This window comes from Tasmannia lanceolata, unplaced genomic scaffold (assembly GCF_043159265.1).
Source record: "Tasmannia lanceolata isolate RefF3 unplaced genomic scaffold, GAP_Taslan_0.1 ptg000015l, whole genome shotgun sequence".
Lineage (NCBI taxonomy): Eukaryota > Viridiplantae > Streptophyta > Magnoliopsida > Canellales > Winteraceae > Tasmannia > Tasmannia lanceolata.
In genome coordinates, this window is record NW_027518692.1 from 62,589,319 (window position 1) to 62,608,865 (window position 19,547).

At 37.2% G+C, this 19,547-nt stretch overlaps 2 protein-coding genes across 2 annotated transcripts; both read right to left on the reverse strand.

Annotated features, from left to right (window-relative positions):
* Positions 1–1,300: 1,300 nt before the first annotated feature.
* Positions 1,301–8,413, reverse strand: LOC143892917 (tobamovirus multiplication protein 1-like). Its single transcript, XM_077397834.1, has 11 exons — positions 7,981–8,413; positions 6,742–6,832; positions 6,612–6,664; positions 5,241–5,333; positions 5,034–5,105; positions 4,698–4,770; positions 4,470–4,515; positions 4,252–4,315; positions 3,868–3,921; positions 1,820–1,897; positions 1,301–1,730 (listed from the first exon to the last, which is right to left on the reverse strand). Exons 1-11 carry the CDS (start codon positions 8,125–8,127, stop codon positions 1,638–1,640), a joined length of 864 nt encoding a protein of 287 aa, XP_077253949.1. The 5' UTR covers positions 8,128–8,413; the 3' UTR covers positions 1,301–1,637.
* A 1,469-nt stretch (positions 8,414–9,882) lies between these two features.
* Positions 9,883–18,720, reverse strand: LOC143892918 (Major facilitator superfamily protein). Its single transcript, XM_077397835.1, has 7 exons — positions 18,489–18,720; positions 13,380–13,507; positions 12,981–13,202; positions 12,421–12,903; positions 12,098–12,295; positions 11,759–11,896; positions 9,883–10,417 (listed from the first exon to the last, which is right to left on the reverse strand). Exons 1-7 carry the CDS (start codon positions 18,567–18,569, stop codon positions 10,156–10,158), a joined length of 1,512 nt encoding a protein of 503 aa, XP_077253950.1. The 5' UTR covers positions 18,570–18,720; the 3' UTR covers positions 9,883–10,155.
* Positions 18,721–19,547: the final 827 nt, after the last annotated feature.

The following is a 19,547-nucleotide window of genomic DNA, read 5'->3' on the forward strand; positions in this document are numbered from 1 at the left end:
TTTTTCCTTTTTCCTTTTTTTTTTTTTTTTTTTTGTATTTTGTATTTTGAGGGCAGAACATTTATTGATGGCATCTTACCAATGAAAATTGAGTATTGGGGTGGGTGAAGTCTGTTTTCAACACCATAATGTGTTGACCCTGCAGTGCTTTGGGATGGGTAGACCCTGGAGTACAAGCTGATTGCCTGACTTCTCATTAGCTTACCCAAATTTTAATCGACATGAATCCAAAGCAGGTATCATTGGCATTTGGATCAAGATCTATCCTAATACAGATGGAGTTTTAAGACTGAACACTGAGCGGAATGATCCTTAAGGGCTCTCTACACGCACGGGTTTCTTTTGTCTTTTGCCTTTTGCCTTTTTGAAAGATGGAAGGGGACTTCCAAGGGGGTCACCTATCCCAATACTACCCTCCATCCCAATTCTACTCTCGACGAAGTTATGTATGAACCTTCCTAAAATTTGGACCATTTCTCGATTTGTGAGTAACATTAAGAAAAAAAGAAGAGAATTGGCGACAAATAGAAGTTGATAGAGACACAAGATTTGCTTTACAATTTCTTTTTCACTTAAATATCCCCGATTCTTATGGTAACAAATTATAGAAAAATTCTTCACATTAGGGGTTGATGGATTTTTCCCTTTTTTTCACCATTTGGTGTCCTTATATCGCCTCCAATTTTATTAGAATTTATGCGCAGCTTAGCCCACCTTCAACGATATAATTCATTCGATTGTGTTGTTCAACGATTCAATTCGTTCATTTGTTGGGTCGCAATGCCTAAAATTTATCTCCATGGTAAGATCTTAACCTTCAGGAGCTATACATGTCCAAGATGAATTCCCAGACATGAAAATAGTTATTGCCAGTGGACCCACACAGCCGAATGGATCCAAGCATTAATGGATAGGATTTGGACGCAACAGCTGGAGCCAAACATGTTAATTAGATCCATATCCTAAGTTACAAAATCCGATGGGAGCACTGTAGATCCAAATGGAGGGCACCAATGTATGAAAAGACCCTTCAAAAGTTCACATCTTCATTCCTTTTTGTCTAATTATGAGAAATATTTTCGTACATTTAAAAATTCCCAACTCAAAATGACAAACCAAAAGAAACAACAATTCTCCTCTTTCTGACTCAATGAAAGTCTAGGGCCCAACACTAACATAAGTGGTGAGATAAGAAACCTGCTGATCAATATACAATAGGAAAGAAACGCAGCAATAACCAAAAAAAATATATTACTAAGCTTCCCTACATAATTCACGCACATGAAACTTTGGAAACCTCTAATAAATCATGTTGGAGTTTCCCAACTTAATGCATTGCATACAAATACAACATAGCCAACATCCCTTCAAAAAATGTACCCCCAAGCATAAAACCAAAGAATGCAAACAGATATTGCAAATTTTTCATTGACAATCTACTCTGCAGAAGCCAGGAGCACCTGTAAAAATCTTTAAAATACAAAAATCTGAGAGCAACAAGCCCATGGGAGATAGTAGTACACTGTATATAACCTCTCATTATGCTTCTCTTGCGAGTCCCACAATGGAAACTCCACCAAAATCTGTGAACCGCTGGTGAGTCTGAGATAATAACCTTGGAAGGATGTTACTGCCCGTTATCGGATTGGATGGTACTGAGCTGAAACTCTTTTAGGAGGGAGCTTGCGCAGGATGAATAGGACGAGCGCTGAAGGCAGGACCTCAGATAGCTGATTTTTACAATTAGTACAGATAACATGGAGTTTATTAGATCAGGAAGTTGTGATTAGGGGTAGATTATTAGGGGGAGATAATTTACCATGTAGTAGATGAGGTTCAGAACTGGATGGTACAAAACGTCAAGAGATGCGTCATTGTCAAATGCAGATACTGCAACCTGCAATTTTAGAACTTCGTTAAGCACAGCCTATTGTTGTTTGAACTTTGGAAAAGAAGATCCAATATCAATCAGAGAGAAATTTTGCTTTCTCCATTATTTGAGATTTAAAATCGAAATATCAAACAATGATGGATTAATCAACGTCGGTAGCAACAATGGATATTTTAGGCAGCTGTTTAGAGGGCGACAGGTGAAATTTCTTTTTTCCTTAAAAAGAACAGAGCACATAAAAGACCAAGCAAGTGTAACTGGTGATTAGTTAGTGTCAATGGGAAACACGATATCGAGCGCGGCGCACGTAAATACAGCTTGGTCATCAATTCCATGGGTGCCAGATGTGCCTTTCATGGAGAACCAGAATTATGAATAATTTCAGACACTTGTTTTTTTTTCCTGAATAATTTCACAGGTGAGGCGGCCCAGTGCATAAGGCTCCACCATTGCGTGGCCTGGGGAGGGCTTGATGTACGCAGGTATACTTGTTATTTTTTAATGTTATTATATTGTGGGTATAGTCACACTAGCCTATGAAATATGGTAATAACGAGTGTACTATAAAGAGACCATAATGAGGTCACTTTGTTTGAGGTTAGTGTACCATAATGAGGTCACCTTGTATAGTGTCTCTTGGTCTGTGTAGTGTCTCTTGGTAGAGGTTACTGCTTGAATACCTACCTTCCGTCCAAGACTATTACCATATTTCATATGCTTACTGTAAACCTCAAACAACCTAGGAAGCATCTAGCTTTATTATAAATTGCCCTGTGAAAATCATGAACTGTTAAACAACCAGTTTCTCCAAAAGCTGAAGCTGTTGGAGAAGGTGTTATTTAATCTTTTCATGCTTTAACACATAGTTAACAAGGTGGGAAACGAATTCGGGAAACGAAACATGAAACGTGAAACGGAAACGGGAAACGCATGAAAAGAAATATAGGGGAAACGAGAAATGAGAAACAATAGAAAATCGTACGAGAAACGTCTTAGGAAATCATGTGTTTTTCCAAAATGATTTTTGTAACTTCCACACATGTTTCCTACACGTTTCATGTGCGTTTTCTACGAGTGTTGCATACGTTTATCACGCGTTTACACATTATTTACATAAGTTTTCCATGTGTTTCCCATATGTTTCAGGAACATTTCTCTAATTTTGTATCCTTCTTTGGAAACGTTTCCGAAACGTGTTTCCCTCATTTTAGGGGAAACGAGTTTCCCAACCGCGAGAAACACATTTTAGGGGTAACGGGTTTCCCACCCGCCCAAGGAGTTTCCGACAACTATGCTTTAAAAGTCCCCCTCACGTGGAGCCCCTCTTTTTAGGGCTGGCCTACACGTGGCAAATGTGGCCCCTTTTTTTTGGGTTTGCCATTCCATGTGGATTTTTAATATCAAGGAGGTTTGAACCCAGGGCAATTGCTTTGGTACCATGTGAAACAACCAGTTTCTCCAAAAACTTAAGCTGTTGTACGAGTTCTCAACTCAACTCACCTCAACAAAGCCTTTGTCTCAAACTAGTTGGGGTCGGCTAAATGAATCCTTTAGAAAATTTCATGAAGAAGGAATCTACCCGGCTCTAATCCTGGCTCTAGTTGGGTTCTTCTACGTGGATCATTTTCTTCCATGGAGGAGTTATTTAATCTTTTTATGCTTTAACATGAACAATATCTTCTCCAAACTATACTTGAAGGGTTTCCCATTTTCATATGTTGTAAAATTATTTAGCTTCGAATCTGTTTTTATCATATCCAAAATAAGAAAATTTTGATTTCTTTCTTTTTTCATTTTTATAAATGAATTTCTGCATAGTTATTGATTAATTCCATATTTTCCCATTACGGTTAAGGGTGGCTGTGCATATATATGCTTAAATAGTTTGTATGCTTCGAAAATGTGACATGCATTACAACGAATTATCATTTCATAACAGTACACGCCAATGTAATGATCCAAAATAGGGTACTCACCACGATGCATCTTATAAGAAAGCAGGTGAAACATATAGCCGTAACAGATCCAACCTGCAGCAGATCCAAATCTCTCAGAACATTTCAATACGTCCCAATTGAATTATAATATCAACTTTTCCAATCCTAGATGAAAGACATAAAATTAGGATAAGAAGCCATCAATCCAAATTGCATTTTAGGAGATTTGAGAGAAATCCAAGAATTTCAGGTTATGTTTCCTTTTTCTTTCATTGATGGTTGGGAAATTCAACCTTTTGTCAATCCATGCTTTATAAGCTTAGAAAAAAGTTGAAGAACATTAGTTTTAGCAGCAAAAAGAATCAACTTTAGAAACTATTTTCTCCAATTTGATTATCTAATGGATAACGGAAAACTGTAAACCTCATGAAGTTTCTTTCGTCGCCCTTTTGATTCAATGGGGAAGCGCCTCAGCATGAAAAACAGTCTGTGAGCAGAACATTGATATAATGTTACCCACATCTAACCGAAAAAAAAAAAATCATATGCATGAATGAAATTAGAATGACATTGCTTTAAAAAGATGTCAATTTTTTTTTTCAGTTACTCCAGATGATAGAAAATAAAAAGAGAAAACTCACCTTCCTCCATATAGCAGGAAACCCAATGCTGCAATAAATGACACCACTGAAAAAGTAGCAGGCAGAATTAAGCAGAGAAGCATATCACTATTTATTGATTTATTTATTTTGAAGATAACACTTTAAATAAAGAAGCAAATACACTATAATGAAGGCATAAATTCTATAGAGCTTATAAACTCTAGACAAACAACTCAACTACAAGAACTACTAGGCAGAGACACTAACCTGCAATAAATATCTGTCCAATTGACTCCACAACTGTGTTGTCATTTATCCACAGGTATATCCAAATACAAACCTGATGTCAAGAGTTCTCAGGATAAGCATTCATATAATAACTTGAAAAGTGTAGAAGTCCATATAGACTTGAAGCATCTTCTTAAATTGATAGGTTTGACTTGAAGCTTCTTAAGACCATGGCTACTTTGTTAGTTACTATAATTTTTTTTATTTCTTCCAGTTGAACTCTCTTAGCAAACCAAAGAACACAAAAAAAAATTAAATGTGTCATCTTGCAGGTGGTGCAGGCAGAAACAATATGTTTGGTTGATTACAGCGCACCTGTATAAAATATATACCACCATTAACTGAAATATATACGATCCGGAGCTTATCTGTTGGGAGACTTCTAGCCTGCCATGACAAGAAGAAGAAAATAAGATGTCAGTCACAAATATCTTAAATGTTGATATCCGGTTTTGGGTGATCGTAAACGAACATCTCCAGCAAGCACAGGAGAACCTGACTGGAATCAAGATTCTTACTTGCCTGATGATATATCTCTGCCCAGAATAATGCAAGCAGCGTGTATGTCGAGAAAAACAAAATCCCAGGAAGGTCCAATAACACTAACGTAAATACCTGTTCAGACAAACACTAGAATTCAGGTTCCATAAAAAGGCAATAGCTTCCAGCACTGCAAGCAAAATCTGCTTTAGGCAAACATAAAGTGAATCAACCGGAGTGAACTAGTTTTAAGATTCTGCCCGATTGAATAATCTTCACATTATGTTGTTTTCTTTTTATAACTTATGCTAAGGCTCCTGTAATCTTAGGATTTTGTACATGTTTCAAAGGCATCCATCATAGACAAAACAGGAATTATGACATTTGATGTTCATATATCAGGACACGTTCAAGGCCGTGAAACTGGATGGACAAGAACCCAAAAGCCGCAACTGATCAGACGAAGGAGTGCAAATAAAAGTTCAAAACATAAATTAGCACCAAACTTAACCGGGAAATAAAAGTCCAATAAAACTGTAGGATCATTGACTGGTGTACTTTCCTAGTCTATGGCCCATCAATGATGGGGACTACCCAATGAACAGTAAGCATTAAAAGTATACGCATGCCATGGCTATCGTCTTGATTAAGGGTGTCAATTTTGGCTCGGGCTCGGAAGCTCGCTCGAGCTCGGCTCGAAAAAAGCTCAGCTCGAGCTCGGCTCGAATCCTTAACGAGCCGAGCCCGAGTTAGGCCAGGCTCGGCTCGGCTCGGCTTGTTAAGGCTCGTCATGTGCAAAAACGTAATGAGGGTGCGTATGTCATGTCAACATCATCTGCAAAAACGTACTCGTATCAAACGGTTGTGAAAAATCGGATTAATTTTTTCCCGTAATTGTCATAACTTTGAACCTTTTTTGGTATTTTTTTCTTAATTGTCATAACTTACTGCCTTTTCTTCGTAATTTTTCATTTTAAACTTTAAAAATTCAGGTAATTTACTTTTCTGTTTGTAATGATTACTTTTTTTCCTTATTTGCTTTTGCTAGCAACCTTTGTTGTGCGAAACTTTATAACCCAAGCTCGATAAACCCAAGCTCGATAAAGCTCGCGAGCCTGGCCGAGCCGAGCCCGAGCCTGGTTCGAGCCCGAGCCTGGTTCGAGCCCGAGCCGAGCCTTTGAGCCTAACGAGCCGAGCCTGGCCAAGCTCGGCTCGGCTCGTTTACACCCCTAGTCTTGATAGCCCCACAAATTATGAGAAATGCACCCGAAACATCATACAATTCAACAAATGAAAATCACGATGCAAACAGAAAAGACCACTGAGAGCATCTCACAAGGTAGTATGCATAGGATAGCTGGCTATAACTACTATTGAAGCTACATTCAATTTTCAAATGAAAATGCTACTTACCCTTGGCTTCAAAAGGAATACTTGCTTGTGAAATCCAAACACAACAGCACGCACTGCAATATAGTTCACATTTAGAAACTGATAAGCAGAGATAGAATTAAAAAATAGCAATCAAAATAATCAAAATCACCTCCGTTTACAATGAAATTCATAAGGTGGAAGACCTTCTGCGTTGTCCAACCATATTCGGGCACTCTCAATTCAATTCGGATTAGTTGAATCTGCATGTCAATGTCATAGAACAAATGCATGATCTCAGGAATCCACCCAAAATAAAAATTTCCAAATGAGAAAAGTGTATTATCTCTTTGTAACTCTACACCATCAAATTTGGCCACAGCACAAAGACCCACATGCATGAAAAAGATATGGGCAAAGCCACAAAACTAAAGCACTCCGAAAATTACTAAGATATAAAGCATACAAACAAATGCAAGAATAGGTGTCATACACAACTAAACAGACGAACTGTTAAATTGAAACTGAAATCAAAAGTTTGAAGTTGCAACTAAAACAAATAAAATGACACAACAATGACAATAGAAAAACCATACGCAAACCCAAAAAAAAAAAAAAAGGAAAAAAAATCCTGCAATGGTGCCTCTGGATGTGTATACAAATTCAAATTTGGTAAAGTTTGCCGTTTCTACATTGAGTAATCCTCAATCTAAGAAGGCCCAAATAGTAATTTGAGTACAACATCCAAAAGCAGTAACAAATAGGCTACTGACATTCACACCACCATGTTTTGATAACGAGATGAACTCACCCTCTCTTTTATTATTCAACCAGCTGTCAAAGAATCACAATTCCAAAAAAAATATTCACCGAATCGCATTTCCAAAGATAAATCTTGCCATCAAGATGCCCTCTTAAATCTCTTATACAGAGCACTAAATTTCTCTATCACTACAACCAGCAACAAACCTAAAAAAAAGGTAAAAATGAAGAAAATAACAACATTCCCAGCAGAGAGCAAATCCCCTCCATCAATCCACGAATTTGAAAAACACATTGATGACTCAATTTTCAAAACCCTATCTGGTCGTTTGGATACATGGATTTTACAAACTAAAACCTGGAAAGTTAAAACATGAATTTTATAAGCTAAAACCTGGATTTGAATTTTATAAGCTAAAACCAAGATTTGAATTTCATAAGTTAAAACCTAGAATTTACAGTCCTGAAAAAAGTACAATCCAGGCTATAGTTTGTAAAGTCCAGGTTTTAGCTTATAAAATCCAGGATTTTACAATCCTCGATTATAAAATCCTTGTATCCAAACGACCTGATACATGTTTCTTGCCCTCCCATCGAACAGTAAAAGTAACCTAATTAATAACAGAGAGAGAGAGAGAGAGATTCGAACCAGAGCGACTGAGGAGACGAGGGCATAAGCGGCACAGAGGAAGAAGAAGATGCCGTCCTGCCACTGAGTTGACTCGTTGATTTCGTCCCACCAATCGGATGCGACTCTGAGTTCCATTGCCGATACATTGAAGGGCAATCTCGTCATTTTATCCGAGGTCCTCCCAAAGCCACAGAAAGAAAGAAAAGAAACAAAACGAGGAGCTCCAAATAGGGAGAAGTTGTTCTCTACCAGACGGTCTGCTCTTTCTCTCTCTGTCTGTCGCTCCTACCTACACTTCCTCACTGAGAGAGATGGAGAGGGAAAGTAGACGATATTTCTGTAATTTATGAGTGTGGCAGATGGAGGAAAGAGAGATTTGGTTTATGCCCTCTATTATTCGTCAATTACGAGAATGACACTGGGTTCCGCCAAATCGTAATGCTTGCTTTTAAATTTTGCGAGCTTTCTACTTCTTATATAGAGCATCGGAGGGTAATTTTGTCTTAGAAAGAGACGACTCTTGTTTTTCAGTTGAATTTGTGATCTGCCCACGCTGGCGGATGGAATTTAGAAAAGAGGGTGGGACTTTTATACCCCTCATTTTATAATAAATAAATTAAAAGAATGCCATGTTTTTTTGGAGTTATAAATCGACTCCCAAACTCCCAACTTCCCATATGAGGAAAATGTGGGACCCATGGCATTTGCAACTGGGCTCCATCATTTTGAAGACGATACATGTGGGGTTACGGGTTAGTGGAAATGACGATTAGGCAAAGACGGTAGGACTGGGCCCACCCATTGAGAAGAGTCTGGTCTTCTGAATTTAAAAGAGAGACGTGAAAGTTTTGAATTTCTAAAGCTAAAAGCGAGCCGAGATAAGGATAGAGCAGGACACGTAGTTGGAGAATAAGATTAGTTTTAAGTTAATCTTAGTTTTGAATGGGTAATTAGAGGTATTGACTGAGATGATTATATTCTGATAAGATTATATCTTTACAGGTATCTAAATAAGCTTACTTTTCTAAGCTGTTTAACCATATGAAAACTAAATAAGAGGAATCTCTGTATTATATTATAATTCAGTTTAACCGTATGAAATCTAGTTGGTAAGGTTATGACTTATTTCGAGGTGGGTATTTTGAATTTGACAAGAAAAAAACGATGAAGGATTGCAGACAAACGGCTTAAATACTCCTTTTCTTTGCCTTGGGTATGACTAAGAAGGGATAAAGTATGAGTTTCAAAGCCCTTTTCCCTAATTTTTCTTCAACAAGAGAGCAGAATGAACTATTCTTCTAAGGTGTTCTATCTAGGCGGTCTCGACCATTCCAACCATAAAAGTGTTAGCAAAAGGGCCACGTTTAAGATTAGTTATTATAGGAAGCTGTTAGCAAAAGGGAAATCCCTAGGTCAATTGAGTTGAATCTTGCATTGAAGGAAACCAGTGAAAATACCCTTATTATATAGGATTAAAATTTCGATTATTCGTCGAACAGACCCAAAATCTATTTAGATCTTAGATCAATTATCCGGTGGCCAACGGACCCTATTTCGCTATTAATCCCATGCTGGCTGGGCAGAGACTTCATGCCAAGCATTCGTCTCATTCCAAAGCTGGTAGTAAAGGCGCATTTGTGTGAAAATTTAACCCTAGGATAAGGATATTTTTGTCTAGGGACCATCGCAGAATTGTCAAATTTACTCCACCCCATTTTCTAGTATTCCCACTCTCTTCTATTTACTTTGTTTTTTTTCTAAAAATTGTCATATTTTGATGTGCAGCAGGCGCAGGGAATATAAGTTCTTGCTGAAAAGATTGTAAACTCCTCAAGATGTCAACATTAAGCTCAAGTATGTTCAGATCGTAAACTCCTTCAGTAAGCCTTCAAGCAACAGTTATGAATTTGTATTGTGCACTGGGCAAAAATTCACTTGCATTTCAATCTTGCTGTAAGTTCAGATACCGTAATTACATCTCATAAAATCCAGGAAATAAAAACAAAGTCACACAAATCTAATGTAAGAGAGAAGTAAACTCATTTGATTTCATTCAGTTCTACAAGAATTGAACAGATGCTTCAGAAACAATTACAAAAATTCTGAAGCTCCATTCTATTTCTGACATTCTTTGCTGTAGTTTGTAAAAAGAGAAGAATGAAGAGTACAGAGAAAACTACTGCTTCAAAAAAATTATGTTGATACCCCTGTGGCTTCCTGTGGTATCAAAAACAGGAATCCAACTGGAATAAAAGTGCAGATTACTTGAACACAGATGCCGGATAGAAGGTTGTCAAAAGAATCTGATGATATACTCAGCGCTGAAGCCAAACCAGCTCCTAGGAATGAAGCCAATGTGGATCCTAGGTTGTTTACGGACATGAAGAGAGCAAAAAGCGTACCTTCGATCCCAGGTGGGCATAACTGTCCTGATATGATCAGAAATGGCATCATCCTGAATAATGAACAAGAAAATCATGTAAAATATTGCATCGATAATAAAAATGCGGTTATTTTTCAAACGGAGTTGAAAAGGTAGTCGATAATTAATCTCAAACATGGAAAGATTAGCATGCTTTTTTTCCCAAACAATTAAAAATCCTAGTTTATCTTTATGTTGTTGCAAATATATACCCAATTCAATCATTCCAATTATTAGTGGAACAACAAGTGAGGCAAAAGCTGAATTGGTTGGTGATTACAAAATCAATGGTTAAAGTTAAATATCTCTAGCATGCCAATACTATTCAGGAAATCAAGATGATACTGCAAGGTTTTAAAAGTAGCGTAAGACACTTGGATTTTGCACAAGCAAATAATTTTTATTTTTTTTTCCAAATATACTCCTCGCTTCTCTCAAAAATAGGCCACTGATATTGGCACCACCATGTTTTCATAATTGTACAAACCTATCTTGTCTTTTATTATTTAAACAGCTGTCAAAAGGTTATTACAGTTCACAAAAAAACTCTCAGAAGCCAATTAAAATAGAAAAAGCAATCTGAGTTTGTGCAATTATTAAAGCATGGTAGTGCCAAACTGCCAATATCAGTAGCGCGCGCGCACACACACACACACACACACACACACACACACACACACATATATATATATATATATATATTAGGAAACTGTTGGTGCGCTTAAGCTCACCAACCTTATGGTGCGCTTAAGCGCCCAATCACATGGGTCCCACATTTTATGTGGTGATCCAAACCATTCATTTGCAAGGTCCTATCAGAGATAGGGGGTGTACCAAAAATCAGCTCCATAGGATCATCCTAACCCCTCCATTTGTGGAGGACAAAACTGGGCAGATTTGTGGATGGGTTAGGATGATTCTATGGAGCTGATTTTTGGTACACCCCCCATCTATGTAAGGACCTTGCAAATGAATGGTTTGGATCACCACAGAAAATGTGGGACCCATGTGATTGGGCGCTTAAGCGCACCATAAGGTTGGTGAGCTTAAGCGCACCAACAGTTTCCTCATATATATATATATATATATATATATGGCCATAGACCAAAATTGAGCTCTCTAACCATGTTTAAAATGGATTTTTGGGGGCATTGAACCATCTAAGGTGAGTTCTATCGCATTAATGGATTAGCTCAATCATGGTCAGCCCCCAAAGGTACGATTGAAACTAGGACTCATTATTACCATGTATCCAGGATGCATGTGATCATTTCCCTTATGTATATTTGTATCAATTAGCCTCTTTCCCTCAGATTTCTAGCAGTTAAAAAGAGCACAAGCTAAAAATGTATAGATGAAGAATAGTGCACATACTTGAGCTGGTTGATTGCATCGGCAAGTGCAGATCCGCAAAGCACCATAAACTTATCTGGTATGCCTAACGGTACATTTGCTCGTGATACAAGAACAATATCAAGGAGGCTCAAGATTGCCAGGCCAACCTGAGCCAACCTACAACAAGTTTGCAAATAAAGAGATATTAGCTTTATTAGCCCACCAAAAGATAAAATTGCACTATATACTCTATATTCAGCTCAGCCCACCTGACATCATGGAAGTTAAAAATAGATTTCCGGATATCTAAAAACCATTGAATATTAAGTAATGTGATGTTGGGTTGTAACTAAAAGGTCAGATGAGTTAAGTGCTTACGTGAGAATTTTTCTCAATTTCATGCGCCTCAAATAGCGATTGTAGGCGAATGTTCCAAGAAAGAGGCCAAACCAACCAACTACACGGGCATTTCCCAAAAAAGATGCTTCCAAGTGCAAGAACTCGGTCTGGTAATAGAACATGACTGTTGAGAAGTTTGGAACAGTAATGTGTGCAAGGAAAAACCATGCCATTGGTCTGGACTTCCCATAACAAATCCAAACACAGAAGTATTGAAATTAGGAAGATTCAAAAGAGTGGAAATCCTGCAAAGAAATAAAAAACAGAACAAAACTGTTGAAGTAGCATCACACAATGGTTACCTTAGGATGATGGGTCGTCTAAACGCCTGACATAGGCTAGAAAGAGCCAACTTCAGAGAAAGAAAACATCTCACGACGAATGACCTTTGCTCTTCCAAAGTATCAGATTTCATTATGATTTCTTTCCCTTTATAATTTTTCTGAGTTCTCTTTCTCCTTCTTGAAGTGCCAACCTTGGATGTTTCAACAGAGGAATTGACTGCATCTGAAGTTCTACCATCCAGTCTCTCTTGTAGGCTCGCAGAGTCCAGTTCACTCCTTGTATTTCCATTCACCGCAAGCTTCTCTATACTTCGAGAGCTAGGAGCCTCCTCAACCAAACAACACGAAAACAGCTGGATGGTCGGGAGTACGCAGAAAAGAAGAAAAATTGTATCTATCGGCAAATTAGTTAGTGTGTATCCTCCTAACAAACTCCCACATATTCCCCCCCAAGCCATTGCCGACCAAGACACTGATTGGAGATCTCCCGCAAATGCTGCCCTGATAAAAAGATAAGACCTCAAGGTTAGCTTCTTCCTACTGTAAAAAATTAGAAAAAATCATGAAAATATCCATACCGTTCTGACTGAACTGCCTCAGCAATCATTGCATCAACAACAACATCGGCCATTGCGGAACCTAGGTTTTGTAGTGTTAAGAAAATAGTGAGAAATGCCTGGGAACTCCTCAATGGTGCATTTAGACCCAGAATAAGCCATGGGAAAAGCGAGAGAATGGTTGATATTACTAAATATGGTACTCGTTTCCTTCCTCTAATAGGAATACAGTCGGAAAAGATTCTGCATGGAACAAAACGTTTTGGATTCAGAAAATAAACGAAAATCATGGTGAACCAATCGCAATGCATGTGGAATGGTACTATAATAGTTTAAGAAAATGATGCAATGAAGTGTATACTAAAGTGTTAACAAAAAGAGTTAAAAACAGGAGATGTATGACCGTAGGATAAACCATACCCGTAAATTGGTTTTATATTCCATGGAAAAAATGATATTGAAACCACGAGTTGTGAGGCTGAGGGTGACAACTTAAGAATGTCTTTCAGCTGGTAAGACACTGCTGTCCACACAAAGGATCTGAAACCCTACATTTATATCCAAACAGGTGAACCAAAAGAGGAGATGAAACAAATATCTTCTAGCATGAAAAAAGTTGAATAGAATCTAAGCCAAAAAAAGATTAGTTAAGTAGGATCCAACTGCCAGTTGTAAATGCCAATATAGTGAGTTGGTGCTACAACCCACATGTAAAAGAAATGCAACTACTATTTCATATAACAATTCGATAAAGTACTATTATGGGAATAAATCAATAAACCATTAATATAAGAGGAAGCTATTCATTCCATTGGCATAAGGTGACTATACCAAGGTCACTTTTTAGCAGTTTTTGTATTATTCATTTAATGCATCTAAGGTGACTATTCTCTCCTGCAAAAGTGAGCCGTGAAATGGCTTTCTGCGAAATCAACTAACAAATCCATATATGAGGAAAGTGTTTCTACTCGGCCGAGTAGAAAAGCTTATCTACTCCTCCCTTTAAAAAGTACAGTGGGCCCACACATTGTGGATGATCCAAAGCATTCATTTGATAGGTCTTAACATAGATAGGGTGTGCCCAAAAAATCAGCACCAAAGGGTCATCCTAGCCCTTCGTTTTGTTGGGCCTTGTAGAAACAGAATGGACGCACTGTGTAAGATGCGTAAGATGCGTCCATTCTGTTTCTACAAGGCCCAACAAAACGAAGGGCTAGGATGACCCTTTGGTGCTGATTTTTTGGGCACACCCTATCTATGATAAGACCTATCAAATGAATGCTTTGGATCATCCACAATGTGTGGGCCCACTGTACTTTTTAAAGGGAGGAGTAGATAAGCTTTTCTACTCGGCCGAGTAGAAACACTTTCCTCTATATATATATATATATATATATATATATATATATAGAGAGAGAGAGAGAGAGAGAGAATTTATATGGTGACCGACCGTGAAAATCACAAGGGCAAGTGTCAAAACTCTGCCCCTTGATTTTTTATCTTGGTCAAACTCCCTTTTTTGACTTCCCACTTAGATAAAAAATCAAGGGGCAGAGTTTTGACACTCTGCCCTTGTGATTTTCATGGTCGGCCACCATATAATTTCTCTCTCTCTCTCTCTCTCTCTCTCTCTCTCTCTCTCTCTCTCTCTCTCTCTCTCTCTCTCTCTCTATATATATATATATATATATATATATATATATATATATGAGGAAAAGGATTGTACGCTCGAGCGTACCAAGCTTATGGTACGCTCGAGTGCCCCAATCACATGGGTCCCTCATTTTTTGTGGAGATCCAAAGCATTCATTTGCAAGGCCATATCATAGATAGGGTGTGTACCAAAAATCAGCTCCATTGAATCATCCTAACCCCTCCAAAAGTGGAGGGCAAAAATGGGCAGATTTGTGGTCTGTCCATTTTGCCCTCCACAAATGGATGGGTTAGGATGATCATATGGAGCTGATTTTTGGTACACACCCCATCTATGTAAGGGCCTTTCAAATGAATGCTTTGGATCATCCTAACAAAGTGGGCCCACATGTGATTGGGCACTTGAGCGTACCATAAGCTTGGTACGCTCGAGCGTACAATCCTTTTCCTCTATATATATATATATATATATATATATATATATATATATATGATTTCAGCACAACCAAGTTCTGATACATGAGCTCACCTTGCTTGTCATTTAGTATTTTATTGGCTTGAAAGTGCTTTTTGGGAATCGTAATAACCTTTTTATAGCTCTTTAAATACTAAAAGACAAGTATATATATATATATATATATATATATATATATATATATATATATATATATATATATATATAATATATAATATAATATAGTTCTCCACAAGCTAAGATGTGATTATGTGAAATTGAATGCTTGCTACTAAATAATTGTATACATCATCATGTTTTGCCCTTAGAGAAATAAGTGAGTAATCTATTAGATAGAACTTCCACCAAATAAACCGAATGAAATGCTAAAAGTGCTATAAATATGTAGTGGGAGGCTTTCAGACCCATAGTAAAACTTGAAAATTTTTTATAGTACTGTTTTAAATTTTTTTTTTTTTTTTTTTTTTTTTTTTTTTTTTGAAACTGTATTTAAACTACATTTTCATCAGTAGAGCTTCATAAAATTTCAATAATTTGAAAAGCATGCAGAGTAAAAATATCCATTTGATTCATTTTTCTATAAACTCTTCTAAAGGACATTGGGGGTCCAAGATTGTATCTCCCCTTTTCTTCTTTCCTCCTCTCTACTTTACCCCTTTCCTTGAATCACAATTGAGCTCATCATGAGACCATAGGCACAAAAAGCTCAAAATCCTCGGTATTATTCAGTGGTGTTGATATGAAATGTTGTTCGATTATCTTAATTAGTGTTACCTTGGCTTTTTGTCTTTTGTTACACGCATTGTTTACAGTTGTTTTTTTTGGAATTATAACTTAATTTAAGTGCAGCCTTATATATTTGTCTTATACTTGTGTATATTTACACTTTTTTTTTATATATTCTTTATTCAAGAGTCGGGACTGATAACCATCAGAGAAGCTCAACTCAACAAAGCCTTTGTTCCAAACTAGTTGGGATCGGCAATAACCATCAGAGAAGAAAATGTAGAAAAAGGAAAAATGGATGATGGCTAGATAGATCAAGGCAAAAATGGGAATAACAATGAGGAGAGGATTTCTGATTTCTTCCAATAAGAAAACTATATGGGCGACAGTGGCAGGAGGTTTTCACTTTCTTCCAGATGCTTTTTCTGTTCTGTATTTTTTTTCCCTCTGCAAATGAGGTAGGGGGCTGTTCAGAAAAGCCCCAATGTTCAGCTTTTGCACCTCATAAACCAAGATAAGTGTTTTTTATCCCAACGGCTAAATGTTCAGCTATTGCACCTTATATAATGTCAAAAAAATGTTTCTACATTACGAGGACAGTGTTAAGCGTTTTCTTGGATCCATTTTTTGTACTTTTTTATTTTAAGTGTTTTCTTGGATCCATTTTTTAAAAGAATCCATATTAAATAAGTGTGTTTGGCCATTATTTTTTGCTGTTTCATGTTTTGCTAACTATGTTCTTGCCTAGGAGATGTGTCTCCCTAGAACATAGATGGTACCATAATTTCACACAACAAGGTCACCAGAGACGACTTCTATAGAAAGGTAGAGCTATGTATCAAGGGCACATCCTGATTGGATAAAGCTTTGAAAGTAATTGGCAACCACCTTTGCCATATGATTTAGTTTCTATTACCCATCTCGTCTACTCGACGGAACACATTTCATTCTCTGGGAGCTCTAGCTTCCTCTGGTTCCCTCTACTATAAGGGCAGCAACTGCTTGGCTTTCTTTTTTGAAATGGTGATGATTTATTAATTAGAAAAAGAAAGCTACACAGCCGAGGGGGTTGAGAGCACAAGCATAGCAAAAAAATACAAAAATACAATAGAAGTCTGGGAAGCAAGGAATTGAATATCTCCAACATCGATCGATCAACATTGATAGAACCACTAGTGATCGATGGCCATTAATGTCCTCCCACTAGTTGTAGTCATTGGTAGAAGAATGCCATCATAGACACAAGGTCCTCCTTAATGAGCAAAATGATCAAAGGTTTATTTCATTCACATATCTAAACCCATGAAGAAATGACCAAAATTTCTCTAAAGTTATCCACCACAATGTCTGCATCTTATTAGGGGCAAACCTCCTTCATGATTACAATTAGCCATTATAAATATAAGATCTGTAATATCGTAGCTATGGAAATGACAGTTGTAATCCTAGCTAGTGATTTCTACTTTTGGGAAAAGGGTTTTGTTATAAGAAGGGGAAACTGTCACGTATAGATATTTGGGAAGTTTACTTCCTTGCTTTCTCATCAAATTGGAGGAAAAGTGATTTCTTTTAAAATGGAGATCTTTCCCAGGAGGCAGGCAACCACACTTCTGTGAGTCCATTCTTACTAGCATGTTTTTGCCATTTCCTTCATGAAATTATCATTTCAGGTTTTCATTTTAGTTCATATTTTGCAATTGTTTGCTAGTTATTCCTAATTTGCAAGAGGGTCCTTACACATCTCCAGTGTAAGGATGCGACACAACCTTGATTTCAGATTTTTGGACCCAATATTCCAAAACCATCTTCTTGAAGGCGCTCTTTCTTTCTCTTTGAGATGTTGGACCCAATAAATAATCTAGTGAAAAATAAAATCCAAAACAAGACCCAAAGAATCTAGATAAAGAACCCTTTGGGAACTCCCTTTTTGCACCCAAATACCAAATCCTTTCACCACAATTCCAGGTTAAAAAATACCCATCACAAAGTAAAACTTCCCAATCCAAAATAACATATGAAACTCTAGTACCCAGAAAGAACAAAGATCCAGTCAAAATTCTTTAAAATTCAAAACCCAATACCAGAAATCCAAGATCCTTACAAACCCAAAGAATCCACAAATCCATCCCAAATTCCCACAACCTGTTGCGTGCCTAAATGGGTCCCACTTGGGGTGGAAAAAATTAGTTTAGATTGTAGCAATTTGGAGGATTTCCTTTGTAATTGTTTGGTATCTGTAAGAGTCTTAGAGATAAGGGTTAGGGTTTTTAGATTGGTTTGGGTATGAGTTTTAAATGAAGTGGTCATGTGGGTTTTCTATAAATAACATGTAACTAGTCCTTTTAAAATTAATGAAGAAATTTATCCCAGAAATTGTGTTGTAAGCACAAAGGAGGACCTACCCTTTCCTTGGGTCAAGAGGCTGATCTTCCCTCTAAGAAGATCAATCGCATTGCGAACCGATTTGGGTTCATAACAAAACCCAAAATCCAGAATCTTAAACCCAACATCCGAAATCCCAACAACCCAAAATCGAAAAGAATAAGACAAATCCTTCAAAACCCAAAAACACATCAGTTCCTAGTCATCAAATAAGATGCAGAAAAAAAAAATTAAAATGGGAAAGAGAGGAAGCTATGCAAAATCAAAAAAAAAAGTTGAAGGAAAATCCAAACCTGTGTGAAGTAAATCAATGAAACGAGCCACATGAAAGAAGTTCCAAACGTAATCTGCATCTGTTTCAGCCATGTTATCATTTTGTCCGGAGTAGAAATCTTTGTCGAACATCAAAGGGTTTTCTCCTTTTCCAAGGCAAGGACCCCAGAGAAAGAAAAGTAAACCCACACGCAAGCCTTTTCTAACCAAGGTTGGACTTCGAAACTTTTGCGGTTTCTTCCGTTAGGACATGTTATTTCAGGTGGAAAATGCAAAACACATTTTGGATTGCAAGAAAAAATTTCTTGGGATTTTTTTTCCCTTTCCACAATTTAGAGGTAAATTAGATTATGATTATTTAGAGGGATATTATTATTATAAATTGATGGTACCACTAAAGTAAAAAATTGAACAGGGTTGGTTCAAGTTCTCTCTTTTTTCTTTTCTTTTTTCATGTGTAAAAAAAGTAGGGAATTTTAGAAATATTTCTCATTTCCAAACTTTTCCAAGAAAATTCTTGTAATCCAAACAGGGTCTTATAGGGGGCGCCCATGTTCCTGATCAGATCATTGACTTCATTGGCAGCTAAAAAGAGCGGCCAAACAGCGTTGAGATCTCCTTGATTGATTGATTATAAGCCCTTGATCTATCATATCTCCATCAAGCCTCAGTTACAGTTCCATCAAGAAAAGTATTTAGTGGGTCCATTTATATAAAACTTGAAAGTGGGGACCATCCAGTACTGCATGTGGGGACCATTCAGTACAAAGGATCTACAAATGTGTAAGTAAGACTAAGTCAATAAGAAAGTCCTCTTAATTTACTTCGGATCATATAATTCATCTACATTTTTTTAAATTTTACACTTTGACCTTAACATTATAAAATTAAAGAGATTTTAAATGAAGGGCCACCCCTTGTGGCCCAGGGAAGAAAAGTGGGCGAATATATCACTTCCCTTTTATATGGCCTCCTTTGGATCGTGGGACTTTCTCGAAGAAGTTTGAAGAGGAAAAACTTTTCCAGAATTTCCTGCTTTTTCACTGTCAGGTGTGAATGCATCAGATTTAGGTGGGTCC

What these genes read in the sequence shown, in the direction of transcription:
- LOC143892917 (XM_077397834.1), bottom strand. Translation starts at nt 8,127, where the DNA reads ATGACGAGATTGCCCTTCAATGTATCGGCAATGGAACTCAGAGTCGCA. An exon ending in TCGTCTCCTCAGTCGCTCTG is followed by an intron (nt 6,833 to 7,980) that starts GTTCGAATCTCT and finishes ATTGACATGCAG; the next exon opens with ATTCAACTAATCCGAATTGA. An exon ending in TGAACCTCATCTACTACATG is followed by an intron (nt 1,731 to 1,819) that starts GTAAATTATCTC and finishes TGTAAAAATCAG; the next exon opens with CTATCTGAGGTCCTGCCTTC.
- LOC143892918 (XM_077397835.1), bottom strand. Translation starts at nt 18,569, where the DNA reads ATGATAACATGGCTGAAACAGATGCAGATTACGTTTGGAACTTCTTTC. An exon ending in AATATAAAACCAATTTACGG is followed by an intron (nt 13,203 to 13,379) that starts GTATGGTTTATC and finishes TGTTCCATGCAG; the next exon opens with AATCTTTTCCGACTGTATTC. An exon ending in GATGCAATCAACCAGCTCAA is followed by an intron (nt 10,418 to 11,758) that starts GTATGTGCACTA and finishes TTCATTATTCAG; the next exon opens with GATGATGCCATTTCTGATCA.